We start from the raw sequence: 16,256 nt of genomic DNA on the forward strand, positions 1-16,256 counted from the left end.
AGTTTTGTAAATAGTGCATCTGAATTTATGAATGATCTGACACTGACAGGTTGAAATGAATTCTGTAATGTGATTTTGTTAGATTTAGTAGGTCAGACATATACATGCCATGTCAAAATGACCTAGAAAAACTTTCTAGGTCAAACTACTGCTTGAAAAGTTGTCTTTTTCAAAGGCAGGGCCATAAGATTTCATGCTCACTCTGACACATTTTCCCTCTGATGGTGGAACACGAGTCTTTGGGATGTGGCAGAGAATTTGTCATCTCCTATATCAAGAAGAGAGAAAGAAATGTGAAGAAGGGGGGTACTAATTTATTAACATATCAGGGCCTTTTCTAGCCACCTCCCTTGTCCTGAGATAAAATATTGGATACACAGCTGACAGGATTTGGGGCTGGAAGTTGCAACAAGGGTTGTATTATCAGTTTGCTTTTTCCAGCAATGCTAAAACCATCTGGACTCCTGGTCCTGGCAATATTCAGCACCACCAGCCTACCTTTGGAGCCTTAACCCTTAATGAGATGAAAAAACATTTATTAGCAGGCGCTTTTTCTCCCCTTAAGAGGTTCAGGGTATGCTGGTGAGGTTTGCACACAAGGATGCTGTTCACCAGCAAGATGGGATGGGGCAGAGCTCTGTAAACCTAGCATCATAGCCCAGGGTTCACAGGGGTGGGTGATGTTGGAAGGACCCAGGACCTTGATGTTGTCATCCCACAGCTTATACCTGCTCTGTTAATGCTTCTGAGCAGATGCAGCTCATGGACTGGGAGAAAGAAGATTGAACTTCCAGTGAGAGCTCAACTGTTTGTGTGGGTTGCTTCTTATTTCAGAGTCCAAGCTAACCCTGGTTCCAATGAGAAGTGACAAGGGGTGACAAGGGCTTCCCTCCACCCTCATGTTGTTTTGGATGGAGGACCTAGGGTTAGTGTTGGGTTGGAGACCAGGAGAAAATGGACAGAGGTACCCAAGCAAAAGTCCTTCTTCCTGACCACAGCTGAGGGTCAGTAGCACCTCCAAGTGCTACCTGCACCTAATGCCAGTTTCTGTTCTCTGGGAGGGTGGCTGTGCCCTGTTCTCCAGCTTGTCCCTTCCTCTTCCCCTCCATATTCTTGTCCCCTCTTTCCTTCTTGCTCTCTACAACTCCCCAGAAGGAGGTTGGAGCCAGGGGGGATCAGTCTCTTCTCCCTAAGTAGCAAGCAACAGGAAAAGAGCAAATGGCCTCAAGTTGTGCCAGGGGAGGTTTAGACTGGATATTAGAAGAAACTTCACTGAAAAGATTGTCAGGCCCTGGCCCAGGCTGCCCAGGGAGGTGTCTGAATCATGATCCCTAAAGGGGTTTACAAGCCGGGTATGTAAGTTCTGAGGGACATGGTTTAGCACTAGACTCAGGAGAGGTGGAATAGTGGTTGGATGATCTCGAAGTTCCTTTCCAACCAGAGGATTCTGTGATTCCACCTGCCCAAGCCAGGCATGGTTACCCCCAGCACAGGGGACATCCTGGAGATGCCCTGTGGCATTCCCACTGGAGTGGCACAGCCCAAACCCCACAGGTTCAGCCCAGCCCTGACCTACTTGAAAGCAGCTTTTGCCATTCCAGGAAAGTGGGTGATGGGAGGCTGTGGTTCCTTCCTAACAATTACAGCTCACAGCAGTCCAAATGAAAATGTTTGTTGAAAACAACATGTGCATAATTAAGGCTTAATGAGCCCTTGTCTGTTTGGAATCTGCAATTAGATTTATAATAGAAAATACTAGCAAATGCCAAATAGCTTTAAAAGAAGCTGAGATAAAAGATAATTTTGCTGCAAGTCTATAGTAATACTGTAATTTAATGAGCTGGAAGTGGTGCAGAGAAAGACTAAAAGCTTTGGACAAGTTTGTGTTGTGCGTGTTTATCCTATCTGTCCATTTCCCTATCTATAAAGCTGTCAGTCTTGGTTCTAACTGCTTGCAAAAAGGCAGGACTTTGTTAAAATCAGGAACATTTTGTTTATCTTCATTTAAGTCATTAATTAGTCAGGCAAAGCTGCTTTTTCACTTTCTCATCAACATGCTATAAACTTCTCTTTAGGGTTAATAGCAGTAATAATAATAGTAATAATATCTCTATTCAATTATTGACAGTGAGTCTAGGGCATAATAGTAATCAGAGGTGCTTCTTTCTGATTAGTTCCATTAATTTTAATGAGTTTTTAACTGTCTTTTTAAGTCCTTGAGAATTTTCAGTGCTAAGGTGTAGATTTTAACAGGTAAACCTGAGGCCAGCTTGGCTGCAGTAAGCACAAACTACCTTGTCACTGTAATGAAAAAAAAAAACAAAACAACAAAAAACAACCTGAAATTAGAATCATAGAATTCCAGTCTGGTTTATGTTTGAAGGGACTTTAAAGACCATCCAGTCCCAACCCTCTGCCATGGTCAGGGACACCTCCCACCAGCCCAGGGTGCTCCAAGCCCCATCCAACCTGGGCTGGAACACTGCCAGGGATGGGGCAGCCACAGCTTCTCTGGGACACCTGGGCCAGGGGCTCAGCACCCTCACAGCAAAGAATTTCTTCCTAATGTCCAGCCTAAATCATTCCTCCTTGTCTACACCCTTGTAAAAAGTCTCTCCCCAAAGTTGTTTGTTTTATTTTTAATAACCAGAAGTTGAGGTAAGGAATGAAGAGGGATTATCTCTGGGTACGCCATGTGGATCCGGGCAGGGACTCTGGGCTGGTGGGATGTGGTGGCTGGGCTGATCTGTGCACAACCTTTGGAAATGCTACCTCCCAGCTTGGTGTGACAAACCTAACTCAGCACTTCATGAAACAGGGCAGACCAGGATGTGGTAATGCTGCCTGTGGAGGCACCTTTGTGTTGCCCATGTCGCTGAGCTTCCGCTTCTCTCAAGCTGTGGCTTTGCATCTCTTGAGTCTCCAGCAGCTGAAGCTGCAATGTGGGTGCTGTGTCTGCAGCTTCTGCCACCCTCATAGTCAGCCCCCTGTGACCTTGCACCCAGCAGACTTGGGCTCCTGTCCTAGACTTTCCAGCAGCAATGGGCACTCGTGCCCCCAGTGCATCCTCACCCTGCTCCCAACCTGCTGCTTCCTGGGGTTCTGCTACTCCCATGGACATGGGGCCGTGTGGGCTGGAGCATTCCTTGGGTTCTGTGATTAACCTTCCCAGACCTGCAGCTGCCCCTTGCTGCTTGGGGTATTTCTAACCCTATGCCAACTGTTGCCTGTGCCAAGCTTCCAGTAAAATTACTTTTTTCTAGAGTTTGGGATTTTTAGGTTTTTGGGCATGCAGCTCTCATGAGGTGCTGCCAGGCTGCCTGATCCCTGTCTTCTTGGCCCCAGAGGTGCCTCAAAGACAAATTCTCTAGTGATGGAAATCTCCAGTGGCTTCTTTGCTTGTACCCATGGAGGTGCTTGGGTGGTAGGTGGGGAATGGGGTTGTAGGTGGGTGACAGTGGGGTCCCCTGGGTGCAGCATAGGCTGTTGGAATGGCCTATTGAGGCTCATTGCTCTTTGTTTAGTTGGATAATTGCAGTTTTGGTTGAAACATAGTAAAAAAAAGGCTGGTGTGCTGGAGACAACGCTCTTTCTGGCACAGTGGAGATCTGCAGTCTGGCCACCTCCAAGCCTACAAGAAGACTGAGGAGGTTTAGGGTCTGCTCTTGTCCTCGATGATATTGGGATGAGAGTTTGGCTTCTGCACATCCTTCCCCCATGCAGTGACCAAGCATGCAGGGATGAACTCCTTGCTGTCCTCTGTACACCAAAATACACATGGACATCACGAATGGTCACCATCAGTTTGACTGGGTGGGTTTAGAAAGAATTCCTGTGTTGTGATGCTTGTGGGAACAAAACCAGTTCTCTGATACAGGAAGCTGTGAGCTGCATTATTTTTTATTATCTGTATATGATGGGCCTTCCCCATTCTTGCTTTGGGATGAGGATCTGGTAGGAGATGTTAAAACACTTCAGAAGATGCATGGGAAGTTAGTGATTTAAATAAGATGGAGAAATAAAAGAGCAGAGAAAATTCCTCGGGCTGTACAGCTGTGTGACAAGTGGGCAGCAAAGGTGCTCCCAGGGTATAATTTCAGAAATTATCTTCCTTTCATCCTTGAGTTGTTGGGTTTTTTGTTTTGGTTTTTTTTTCCTCTTTAAGAGAGATTGCACTTTTCATTAGTGGTTTTATTTAATCATGAACATGCCCCAATATCTAAGGTGAAATTGTGAAACGATTGTACTTTGCCAGCCCATTTTTTTTGCCAGTTATACTCATGTACCACTGCAGGAGATATTTGCATACGAGTGCAGAACCACAGAAGATGAGTTTTCACCTGTGCCAGATATTTGTGTGTTGGAAACTGTTCTCTGAATGGCTAGCATGGAAGCACTCTGATTTATTTTTTTTCCTCTCCTGACTAGCTGTTTTTGCATAGCACTCCCCATTCTCACTGAAGTTGTCTTGAAAATTGATTCTTCCTCTCCCTTATGCTTTTCAACAGAGGGGAAAAAATATGATCTTGAATTCCACAAGGCAGAGATGAGTTTTTGTGGTCTCTAGTGGAGCAAATGGGATTGTTTAGTGAAAGACCTGGCTGTGCTTGCAGGTGAATAATGTGTGCTCTGGGCCATAGAGACTGTAGGAACAGTGTAGAGAGAATTCAAGTTACTATTTTTCTTCTTGAATGGCAATGAGTAGCACCTAGGATTTTTTGTGGATTACTGGATTGAGTGAGGAGCTATTTGGGAGCCAGGTTATTAACTTGTACCTCTGTCAGCAAGATGTTGGGATCAGAAGCAGAGTCCATGGGCTTGATTGAAAAGCCAGCAGCTTTCTGCAGTCCTTGCACTGCTCCACCAGCAGCTCTCCTCCTCCTGGCAACCTGGGCTCCTGCATTTATTTATTAACTTTGCAGCTGAGAAAGGATAAATAGGAATGGCAAAAAGGATTCTTGGACTGTGTGTGTATGTCAAACCCACTGTAGCTCCAGCTACTCCCAATCCTTGGTCCCCCAATCCTTCTCCACTCTCAGTGGCTTTTGTTACAGAATCACAGAAAGTTAGGGGTTGGAAAGGACCTCAATACATCGAGTCCAATCCCCCTGCCAGAGATGGGTCATCTGGAGTAGGTCACACAGGAGTATATCAAGGTGGGGTTTGAGTATCCACAGAGAAGGAGACTCCACAATCTCACTGGGCAGGCTGGGCCAGTGCTCTGGCACCCCTAGGGTGAAAAAGCTTTTTCTTATGTTTAGGTGGAGCCTCCTGTGCTCGAGCTTGCACCAGTTGCCTCTTGTCCTATCATTGGACATCACTGAGAAGAGCCTGGCTCCATCCTCTGGACACTCGTCCTTTACATACTTATAAACATTAATGAGGTTGCTCCTCAGTCTCTTCCATCCTAAAGAGACTCAGCTTCCTCAACCTTTCTTCACAGGGAAGATGTTCCACTCCCTTCATTCCCAGGGTTTTCTTTAAGCCCCAGAGTTTGGGCATTAGTCTCAACATCACCACCCACACCAGTCCCTGCTGGCTCCCTGGGCCAGAGGCACAAACCCTCAGCCAAAATACAAGATGGGAAAACATTCTGGCTTAAGGTTTCTTTCTTCCTGGCCACTCCATCACTTCCCTAGATATCTGGGTGCTGGTGGCCACATGTCCCCCTTCAGCAGTACCTCTGGTTGTGGTGGGGCTGTTGTTCTGTTGAAACCATCATCTCCATGACGGGCTTCCAGAGCAGAGCCATGCTGGTACCTGCTTCTGAAGCAGGTAGGTATAAGCTCTATTTTTACCTCAACTCTGAGGTTTTATCTTGCAGAAACACATTGTTTCTAGGTGCCTTTGACACTGGTGTAGTTCCTTGCAGAGCCTCTGCGGCTTCTTTTAAATCTTTGCACATTTTCTGCCTCTGATAGTTTCCTGTGATATACAAGTGAAGCAGTTAACTCCCACCATCACTTACTGTATTTGTTTGAGTGTCTGCACACCAGGAAACATGCTGCAGTCATTTACCTCCCTCCCTCCCCAGCAATGCCCAAGGCACCCAGCATTTGGGTGCCTGCAACTCTCCTGGTTATGCAGCTGCTGACAGCAGAAGGACCAGCTTAGCACGGGCCCAGTGTGTTTATTTTTTGCAGCTAAATTCCTCGAGCACCTGCATCAGAGTGATAAACAATGCAGGATGTGCTGCTTGTTTGCTTTCCAAAAGGAAGTGATGTAGATTTGCAGCTACATCAGTGCAATGGGATTTTGCAAAGTAAACAGCACTGAGTGTGGTCAGTGATGGGCTGAACAAGTCCTGGGGAAGGCAGCACTGTGTTGTGTTCCCCTCTTCCCAGGCAGCCTGTTTTCCTTAGCTGTGCCCAAACTTGAAGAGAAATCAGAAAGGGTTTGGTCTGGGTGGATGAAGGTCTCCTGTGAGATACCTTGAGGGATCACAGGACACCTCTCCCAGCTGGCTTTATGTTCAGATGCTTGGCAGACTGAAAATTCAACAGTCATCTAGTCATGGGCATAGAATCAGAGTGGTTTGAGTGGGAAGGGACCTTTAAAGGTCATCTAGTACACACACCCCCTGCAGTAAGCAGGGACATCTTCAGCTCCATCAGGTTGCTCCATCCAACCTGACCTTGAATGTTTTCAGGGATGGGGCATCTACCACTTCTCCAAGCAACCTGGGCCGGTGTCTCACCACCCTCACCATAAAAAATTTCCTTCTGCTCAAAGTGTATTAGATCAAGATCTGCCCTCAAGGACAAAAACCTTGAGGAAACCCCAACCCCTGCTCCATGAACAGCAGACATATAAGCAAGAGCAGCTTTGGCCTTTAAATTAATAATGCATTTCTTTGAGCATCATTCCTCTCCCTCACTGTGGCTGGGAGAAGGAGAGGAAGCTGGATGGATGATTTGATGGCTTTGCTGTTCTGCTGCCTTGTGCTGCTTTTGCTTCTTTTCAACATTGCCCATGAAAGGGTTAAGCAGAATTTTGATATCTGCAATATTTTCATGCTTATACATTCTGTTTCTCATTTCCATGACAAAGATGGTAGGAAGAGCAGAATAAGGTACAGAATTTGCAGAGCAATTTTGAGACTGTAATGAGAACAGAAAATAGTAGGGGGAGAAGAATTGTAATTAGAATATGAAATGGGAAAAAAATTAATCTATTTCCATGTCAGTCTTAAGACTAAATTCTGGTGCTCTCTGTAGCTTTCAGTGGATGGATTTGTGTGTATGTGAAGAGTGTGTACTTTTGATGGCTCTGAAAGGTCCAGGTAAATGAGTTTAAGTCCTATTTCCCCCAAATAATGTAATAACAATATTTTTGTGTGCAGCATTCACAGAAAACCAGGCAGTCTCTTAGATAAATGAATGTTGCTCCATGAACAATGGCATTCAAGATCTTTCCTGCCCGGAGTACAAGGGGATAAAAAGGGGATGCTGGAGATGCTTGTGGGGTGGAGGTCCACATGGGCACCTGGGTGAGCATCACATATCACAGAATCACCCAAATACTGTTGGGTGGGAGGGACCTCTGTGTGTCCAAGCTCCCAGGCAAAGCTGGGCCAACAAGATGAGGTTGTGCAGTGCCAGATCCAGCTGGACTGGAGTATCTCCAGGGATGGAGATCCCACAGCCTCGTGGTCTCGTATTTGGCTACCCACATGCTGGAAAATGTTTTTCCAAGTATCTCATGAGATTATGTCTACCCATGGAGCTTCCAGCACCTCATAGGTCAGGGTCATCTTGAGCTTAATGGTTTGATTTACTATTCCTCTCTAGTTTGTCCAGTTGTTGTTCTGGATCTTTCTAGGCCACAGAATCTCACAGTAAGAGGTTTTGCTCTTGGGTCCTGTACGAAGAAGTTCTCTGTAAGAATATTAACTCCACTGGCTAAGTATTTCAGTGTCTGCTTCCAGGGGATTGGGCTATGAGAACCAGAGCCATCCCCTGTTCTCATCTCATGATTTCATTTACAGCTCTGTCAAGTCCCTATATACATTACCTCTTTTCCTCACCTGTGTACACCATTCCACACCTCAGGTCCTCCCTTCTATTGTCCTTTGTCCCTCTCCAAACTCTACAGATGATATAATGCTTCGTCTTTTATTCTCCGTTATTTCCCTAATTGCTCCTAAAAATTCAATTGCATTTTTGGCAGGTGCTGAGGACTGAGCAAAACTTGGAAGGGAAGTCTCCAGAATGAGTGCATGGTGTCTCTCCTGGACAGCAACAGCTATTTTAAGGCCCATTGTCATATCTGTATTGTTAGGATTGCTTTTCTCCAGTGCATTACTTTGCATTTATTGACATTAAATTTAATCTTCCATTTCCTCACTGCCACTTAGTACTGCGAGAATCTTAATGCAAAGCTATTCAAAGTGGCTTTCAGTTTTGGCTAGCCTGAATAATTTTTATCTCATTAATAAACTTGAATTCTTCTGGATCACTTCTATTGTGAACTGAATAGGTTTTAGTGAAGGTGAATCAGGGACCATGATCCTCCTCTTTTTAAAAGTCCAAGGGGTGTAGTGTCATCAGCTTTGAGCAAGAGGGCCTTTCCTTTTGTCCCACAACAAGTTGGGTTTGCTTTCTATGAGCCCTTTTTTTGTTTGTTTTGTTTTGAGGAACTGTGTGGAAAGTTCACCCAGAAGATCATTTTCCCCTTGCCAGGTACTTGTTGACCCTTCAGCAAACACTACAGTGGGATGCAAAGCTTGACATCCCAGTTCTACCCTGGTCTGGCACCTTCCCCTTGCCACCTGGCTGGTTTTGGAGCAGTAGCAGTGCGCTGGGCTTAAGAGCCAAGGATGTCTGGCTGTGGGAGTTACTCCCAATTTTGTTGGTTTGTTTTATATTTTTCCTGCTGGCCATCCCTGCCTGAACTGCTGAGATGGGTATTTCCAGGGGAGCTGCACCCCTTGGGACAGGGTTTGAGAACAATTCCTTTGGATTACAAGCTGGTGCAGATCATTCCTGGCTTTCCCACTGGGTTTTGGATTCTTGGCAGTCTGTATTGGACCTGGGTCACCCTTGGCACCGCCAGCTGTGCAGCAGGTTTCCTGCTGCTGGCACAATTGAGAAATAACCATTATTAGGTCTTTATCCTAGTTATGAATTGCTCTTAAAACCACCAAACCACTTTTTATGAGATGGTTTTAAGCTTTAAGAATTAATTCAGCTCATTCTGATTTGACCTTAGGATAATTTGTGAGAATACTGACTGTGTGAAGAAACCCTGCTACCCTAAGTCCCTGGTGATGCTTGCTCAGCTGTGCCACCTGCTCAAGGAAGTGCCCTGGTGTCCTGCTCTCTTTTAGTGACATTTGCCCTGAAGCAAAGAGCAGTGTGTGGCCAGGCTGGAGATGCTGAGCCAGGCTGGAGATGCTGAGCTTTCCTCACAGGAGGCTCCTGGAGAAGGGGGGGGGGGTGTCATAAATCTACTGCTTAACCTCTGACCCTCTTTGACAGGATCAACCCAGGGGCTATCCAAGCATTTCAGCAGACAAATAAATAACACTAAGGGGATCACTTTGGCCCAGAGGTTGTGTAAAGACATTAATGGGGAAGCTGCAGTTAGAGACATTAAGCTGAGCTCTGCAATGTGTTCCCCAAAGAGGTGTGATGCTGAATTACTCCTCTAGGAAGTCTCTGCAGGCAGCAGTGCTGAAGTGAATATTTCCCATCCCAGGAACTTAGCAGAGATGTGTGCTGGTAAAAACAATCCTTGCTGGTGTTGGGGTTGCTGGGTTTGGTGTTGGTGCCTGGCACACCCCTAGGGCCAAGCCTGGTGCACAGAGGTGCCTCATGCTGTGGAGAGCAGTGTTCTGGGACATGGGGCTGGAAGCACCACAGCAAAAATATAGTTCCAACAGAATGGGGCTTACTGCTCAAGTAATGCTTGCCTGATAAAAATTAATTGTGGAAAAAGCTACTTCTGTAAAACTTTCTACAGAAGAGTTGTATTTCTGCTTGGTGGGTAGGGTGCCACTAGAGGCAGCTAAATGAGCCCCAGTAACATGTGGACTGCCTTTTTTTTTTTTTTTTAATGAAGAGTATTACCTATGTCACTGACTGTGTTACACAAGTTTTCTTGTATCCTAACTTTTATTCACTGAACACTTCTGAAGAGGCATTTTTCTCATGGTATTACTGTGTGTTTCACTCTGTGTTGATGCGGGTGGTGGCTGAGGTGTGATGTGATGGACAAAAAACCAGCTGCACCCAGTGAAAGGTGATATCCCCAGTGTGCCCATTTTGGAGGCAAGATTGTAATGAGAGGGACTTGCTGCCCCCTTACTTGTCCTGTGTCCTGGCACAAGGAGGCAAAACTGAGAGAAAAGTGTTTATAGCTCTGAGCAGCTGTAGTCACTGGAACCACCATGTTTGTTCTTCACTGGGTGTTGAATAGCTCCTTGGTGATGATGGCTTTTAGGATTTGCAGTAACAGCCCAGCCACTGTTTAAAAGCTCCAGATCCTCAGTGGATTTGCAGTTGAGGTGTTCTGGTCCAGTATTGTCAACAATGAGTGTTAATATTTAGGTATAACTCCTGGGAAAAAAAAAAAAAAAGCCCAAACAGAAAAAAGACAAACAGAAAACCCCACACCTAACTCAAAACCCACCACACTTAAAGAACTAAAATGAAAGGAAATAAGAAGTTTGGAAGATTTTTGAAATCTTGTCACTAAAGGCATTCCTGGGATGAGTGCTTGCCAACACATTCCTTACAAAGCTGAGGTTTTCATCTCAGCTTCTGATGCTCAGGAAATAGAAGTATGTGATGAGATTCATAATAAAATTGTACAAGCTGGCAGTGCCATCCATGAGGAAGTAACACCTCTGACTCTTGGCAGGAGGTTGTGTTTCTTTCCATTGGGTCCTTCCCAGTTAACAAACATTTGTTCTCCGTGTTTGCACAGAGCAGGGATCACCCGGCTGCTTTGCTCTGGCTCAGCTTGTAGCACGAGTTTATTTTTCTTACTCATTTCCATCTTATTAACATGGAACCCCTATGACCTCTGGGCAAATTTACAGGTTTGAAAATACTGTTGTACTGCAAAAATAACAAACTAGAGTCTAGAAAAGCAATAAAAATAAAGAGAAGTGCTTCACAGCACATCATCTGAGTCAGCTCAAGCCCTGGCTGGGTGGGTGGATGCTGGCAGCACTCTGCCCCTGGGCTTGCAACCTGGAAAAGTTGAGGTTTAAGAATTGTATTTTCTAAAGTAAATTCTCTGTCACAAACTCAATTTCAGAGGGTGGTTTGTCACAGACAAGAACTGTCCTCATGTCTCTTGCTTGGTCTCCAAATACCCAGTGCTGTAACCTGTGCTGAGATGCAGACCTGGAGGCTCAGCTCAGTGTCTGCCACACCCACTCCTTGGGATTCCTGGTCTGAATGGGGCTGCCAGCATCCTCCTCATCCATCAGTGCCAGGTGAAGCCACCTCCAGTGGCAGGAGATGGGGTTGTGCCCCCCTTCATCTGCTTTGGGGTTGATGTCACCAGCAGATGTGGGCAGCATGCTGGCCATCAGTGTGCTGTCATTCCCAGAGTCTGGAGGAGTCTGGGCAGATTCCTCGGAGAGAATTTTCTTTATTTTTATTTAATCTGGCGAGTAGAGTTGTTTCTATCTAGAGTTGTTTCTCTTATGCTCTATTCTGAGCATAAGAGGTGAGACAAGTTTGAGATGGGATAAAGCAGCATGGGGCTTCAGGACCCTCTTCTGAAGGAGTGGTCCTTGGTTGTGCTTGTAGGCAACCATCACTAGCAGAAATCAGTGCAAGCTGGACAAAAATGGGTCCATGCCTCAGAAGGAGAAAAAAGAACAAATCCCATCTTCCCACCTCTCCTGGTTTCCCCCCTTGGCTACACCAGGTTTGCATTTCTCAGGTTTTGAAGCAAAAGTCACGGATGCAAAGCACTGAGCTAGGAGTGATCCTGGCTCACCTCAGCTTCATGCTCGTCTCATGAAGGGGAAGATTGAGAATTTACCCCAGCCACCCAGGTGTTTAACATTCTGCTGCTGTTAGCTGAGGAATAACAAAAAATTCATAATTACTAAAAAGCAAAGGGATGATTGAGACAACTGCATTGAGAGTGGGCTCCTTTCAAATTATGACTTGAAAATGATCCCCACCACTCCACAGGATACACCATTCAATAGAGGTTTGATCAATTGGGGGGCACAGAGGGTGATGAATGGATGGACCCACATCCAGAGGTGCTGAGAAGGTTTGATACCCCCCCCGTGTGTGACCAAAGAGAAAAGGAAAGAAGCATTTATAATGAAAGAGAAATATTAAAATGTCTGTTTCTGCTGTAAATCTACCTGGAATGCTGGAGCTGATTGTTTTGAAGTGCATTCTGTAGCAAAACAATAATGAGAAGGAGAGCACATTACTTATCTCCTCTACCTGGCTGGTGTATAAGTGACAAAAATCTAATTGAAAAAATCCTGGTGGAAGAATTTCTAATAAATTTGTTTGCACAGTCATAGCCTGGAGGAGAGGGGGGAAAAATCCAATCAGCAGTGGGGAAGTTCCAAAGTTTTCTTTGCATTTTGAGTCTTGATTTTCAGGCTCACTGCTCAGCCTGGCAATCAGAGGCACTGTAATTTTGAAGGCAGGATTCATTACAGTTATTATGAAGGCATCAAGGGCAGAAGGAAGAGTGGAAAAGAGGTAGGGGAATAGTAGGAAGACATAAAAAAATAGATTCTGACAAACAGGGTCTGTATCAACGGAGTGATACAGAGAGGACACAGTGCTTGTCCTGCCCTGGACCACCACGTTGAAAGATACTTTTTGTTTTCTGAATGTAGATTCTCAGAAGAAACTTGTTTTCTGGAGAAGAGCTGTTTCAAACAGGTCTTTAGTCTTGATCTATAAAATACTGTGCTGGAGCAAGACAAAAATGTGGTGCTTGTGTGTGAGGAAAGGGGGTGGCTGGCTGGGTGTACATCATTTGTGTATTTAAACGTTTCAGAGCTGTGATGGCTTTGACTTAGGAGCTCTTCTTTTCCTAATGGGAAAGTTCTGTTGTACAAATTCCTAGATGGTTCCAGGGATGGACAGAACTGTCTCTCCCCACTGGAATATTTGCTCTCCCTTCAGGGCTGCAGGCTAGAAGACTCTCGTGCAGCTCACCTGAACATCTCAGGGCACAGTCTCAGTATGCAGTGGCTTTTCCATGTCCACCAGTGTCCTGCAGCTGTGGATGCACAGCCCTGAGAGTCCCTACAGCCTCAGGGTGGCTGCTCAGGCACAAGGATCTACCTGGTGGGTTTTTTTGTGGAGAACTGGGACCTCGGGACCATAATTTTCCCTGTTCCAAAAAGATTGACTTCCCAAAACCCAGTGCTGCTGCCTGTGCCAAATCAGAGTCTGGCTCCTCCTGTAGAGCCTGGGTCCTGCTGGTGCAGAGCTGAGCATCACCAACAATGTGCCACCTCTCTTTCAAAGAGCCCTTTCTGCTGGCTTGGCAGAAGGTATTTAGGCTGTGGAGCTGATTGAGTCTTGATGCCTTTAAAGCATGGTGTCTTCCCACTTGGAAGCACAGCAGCTCCAGATGGATCTGTGATAGCAGGAGCTGGCTGTGCTAGTGATCATTTTACAGGTGGAGGGCAATACAGTTTGAAGTCGATGGCACCTGGCTGACTTCTGAATGAACTGCTGGTCTTGGCAAGCCTTTTGGGCTGCAGATGCTCACTGTATCCCATGGCTGCTTCCCTGCTGAGGGGTTTAACCAAACCCTGTGGGTGTGCAGGGATCCCCTTCCACCCTGCTGCAGTTGCTGTCAGGATTAGTTAATGAGTGTCACAATACCCACACTAATTTTGCTGCTTTTAATTGGTTTGTTCTGCTATCCCAGTGGATAATTTGGCAATTAGAGGGTGTCTGTGCACTCTGGCACTGAGCAGAGCTGTGTTCCCCCCTCCCCTTGGTTTTACTGACTCCGCGGACTTTAATAGCTAATCCCGTGTCACTCTGAGAAATGGAAATGTGATTAATAATCTACGCTGCAAGTCTTCACCTGGCTTTATTTAGATTTCTCTTTTATTGGTCTTAATATGACCTATTTCTATGAAGGCATAACTGGTATCTGCTTCTTATCAGAGAGCGAGGGGTCAACAATCTTCAATTCACCATCTGGCTTGCAAGGGCAGGACCTGGCTCTTCCCCTTGTTAAGTGTGTGGTGTCATTCACAGCTGGCACCTTCCTCCCTGTCTCCGGAGTGGTTTATGACATAGCTCATTTTATTGCAGTAATTAATTTGTGAACTTAGCCTTGAGAAGGGCCCCAGCCATGCTTCGAGGCAGAGACCATCCTGGAGGGCGTTTTTTTTTTTTTTTTTTTTATTGTGCCTCTGCAACTGAAGCAAGTGAAAAAGCTCCCTCTGTAGCTAATTAATGAGGTTTCCAGTTCTCCACAGGGGGGGTTGTAGCCTAATAACTGGATTAGCAGTTTGGTCAAAAGGAGCTGGCATGTTTGATGGGGCAGCCAGGGCACAAATGAACCCCGGGGTAGAGGAGATGGGGGGGTTGTCCCTTCTTGCAAACAAGTTTGCAAAGAGTTTGCAAACAGCAAACTGTCAAGGTGGGCAGTGGGGCTCTGCAGAGAACTGCTTGGGTGTGGGCTGGAGTGGTTTTCTACATTGATGCTCTAGCTTTGCTTTGGTGGTTATGGAGTATGTTGTTATCTGGAAGAAGACTGAATGGGACCAGCCTGGCTTGGAAATTTCCGTTGCTCAAAGTGTTTTAAAGCTGGTTGATGGTCCAGTGGAAATTCTAGCAAGAACTTAATTTGAATGACCTTTGCTGCTGAGTACAGCAGTGGTTTTAACATTCCGTATCGTAGACAGGTTTGGATTGAAAGGGACCTTAAAGACCATCCAGTTCCAACCCCCCTGTACGTGCAGGAACATCTCCCACTAGACCAGGTTGCAGTGCTTTGGTTTATTAGCTAGAACTGGAGTGATTAATTAATTATTTCACTAAAAAAGTAACAGAAATGTGCTCTGTTACTGTGTCCCATGGCAATAACAAGGATGTATGTGCACTGATACATGCCTAGAAGTTTTAGAGGACCATCACAGGTTTTACTTCTGGGTATCTTGGTGTGAAGAGCCAGGAAAGTAGTGGGGATGCATGGAACCCTGCTGTTCAGGTGGCACTTCACTAACTCTAACTTTCCTTTGTCTTTCTAGTTTGATGGGGAGAACATGTACGTGGGAATGAATGACAACGCCCAGGAGTTCCTGTCAGCAAACCAGGTAAGCATCAATTTGCTTGGCTGGGCTCTGGGGGCAGATTTTCTAAGGGACTTAAGGTATGCCCAAGCACAAATACTCAGAGTCTTTATTCCTGGGACATCAGAGAATATCAGAGCTGGCTGCTGAGGAGCAGCGGTGGATGGTCTGAGTACAGGGAAAGGGATGCTCTTGGGTGCTGGTGTCAGTGTTCATTGCCAGAGCCCAGCTCAGCCACAGCTTTCCAGTGAAGCTGAATGGCTTTGTCTCAGCATCCTTCTCTCAAAATGAAGGTCTAGTTGGTTTGTCTGGAGGTGGTGAGCTTTCCAAGCATTGTTCAGGTGTCTTCTTCCCTCATGTAGAGTATTTGCTGTAGAGAAACAGATTAACTGTTAGCCTGCTCGAGGACAAAAAGGAATCAAAGTTTTCCTGGTTTGGAGCTACAAACATACATGTGGAGGACCAGAAGTGCTCACATCTCACAGGTGTCTGAGCCTCCAGGGCTTGGATACACATGGAACAGGCATAAATGTGTATAAAGTTAAGCCCATGTGTAGGTGTCACTGGGAGATGTGAACTTCAGGACATGCCCCTGTGTCCTCCTGACAAGGAGGTGAGAGATGGTCCCACCTGCATCCCCCTGAGATGGCCTGGCATGGATAGAGTGGGCTCTGTGCATCATTGAGGTGCCTGCTGCTGTACCTTTGGGGCACCTCATGAAAGAGAAAGTGCAAGTTCATTGCTAAGATTTTCCAGCATCCTGTTTTTGGGTTGACTTGGGTTGTTTCGTTGTAGGGTCCTGTTGACCCCATCCGCATTCGTCATGAATCGTGCAGGGTTGTGCCATGTGAGACTGATGTGTTGCAAAAGTTGAGCAGCAGCTGTGTGGTGATTTCCATCCAGCTGAAGATGCCACCAACTTCTTATTGCTCTGGACAGAGTGTGTGGCCGGGGGTGGGGTTAGGATGTGCTCCTGGGATTTGGGACTCAACACAGC

General features: G+C 45.9%; 1 protein-coding gene across 1 annotated transcript in view; it reads left to right on the plus strand.

The window, feature by feature from the left end:
* The window catches only part of TOX2 (TOX high mobility group box family member 2), a 138,245-nt gene that overhangs the window by 42,539 nt on the left and 79,450 nt on the right, over nt 1-16,256 (plus strand). The window contains exon 2 of the mRNA XM_030463094.1: nt 15,218-15,283. Within this exon, the coding sequence (XP_030318954.1) occupies nt 15,218-15,283 (66 nt within the window). The remainder of the gene's footprint in view (nt 1-15,217; nt 15,284-16,256) is intronic.

The sequence above is a fragment of the Calypte anna genome, chromosome 20 (assembly GCF_003957555.1).
Source record: "Calypte anna isolate BGI_N300 chromosome 20, bCalAnn1_v1.p, whole genome shotgun sequence".
In the NCBI taxonomy this organism is placed as follows: Eukaryota; Metazoa; Chordata; class Aves; order Apodiformes; family Trochilidae; genus Calypte; species Calypte anna.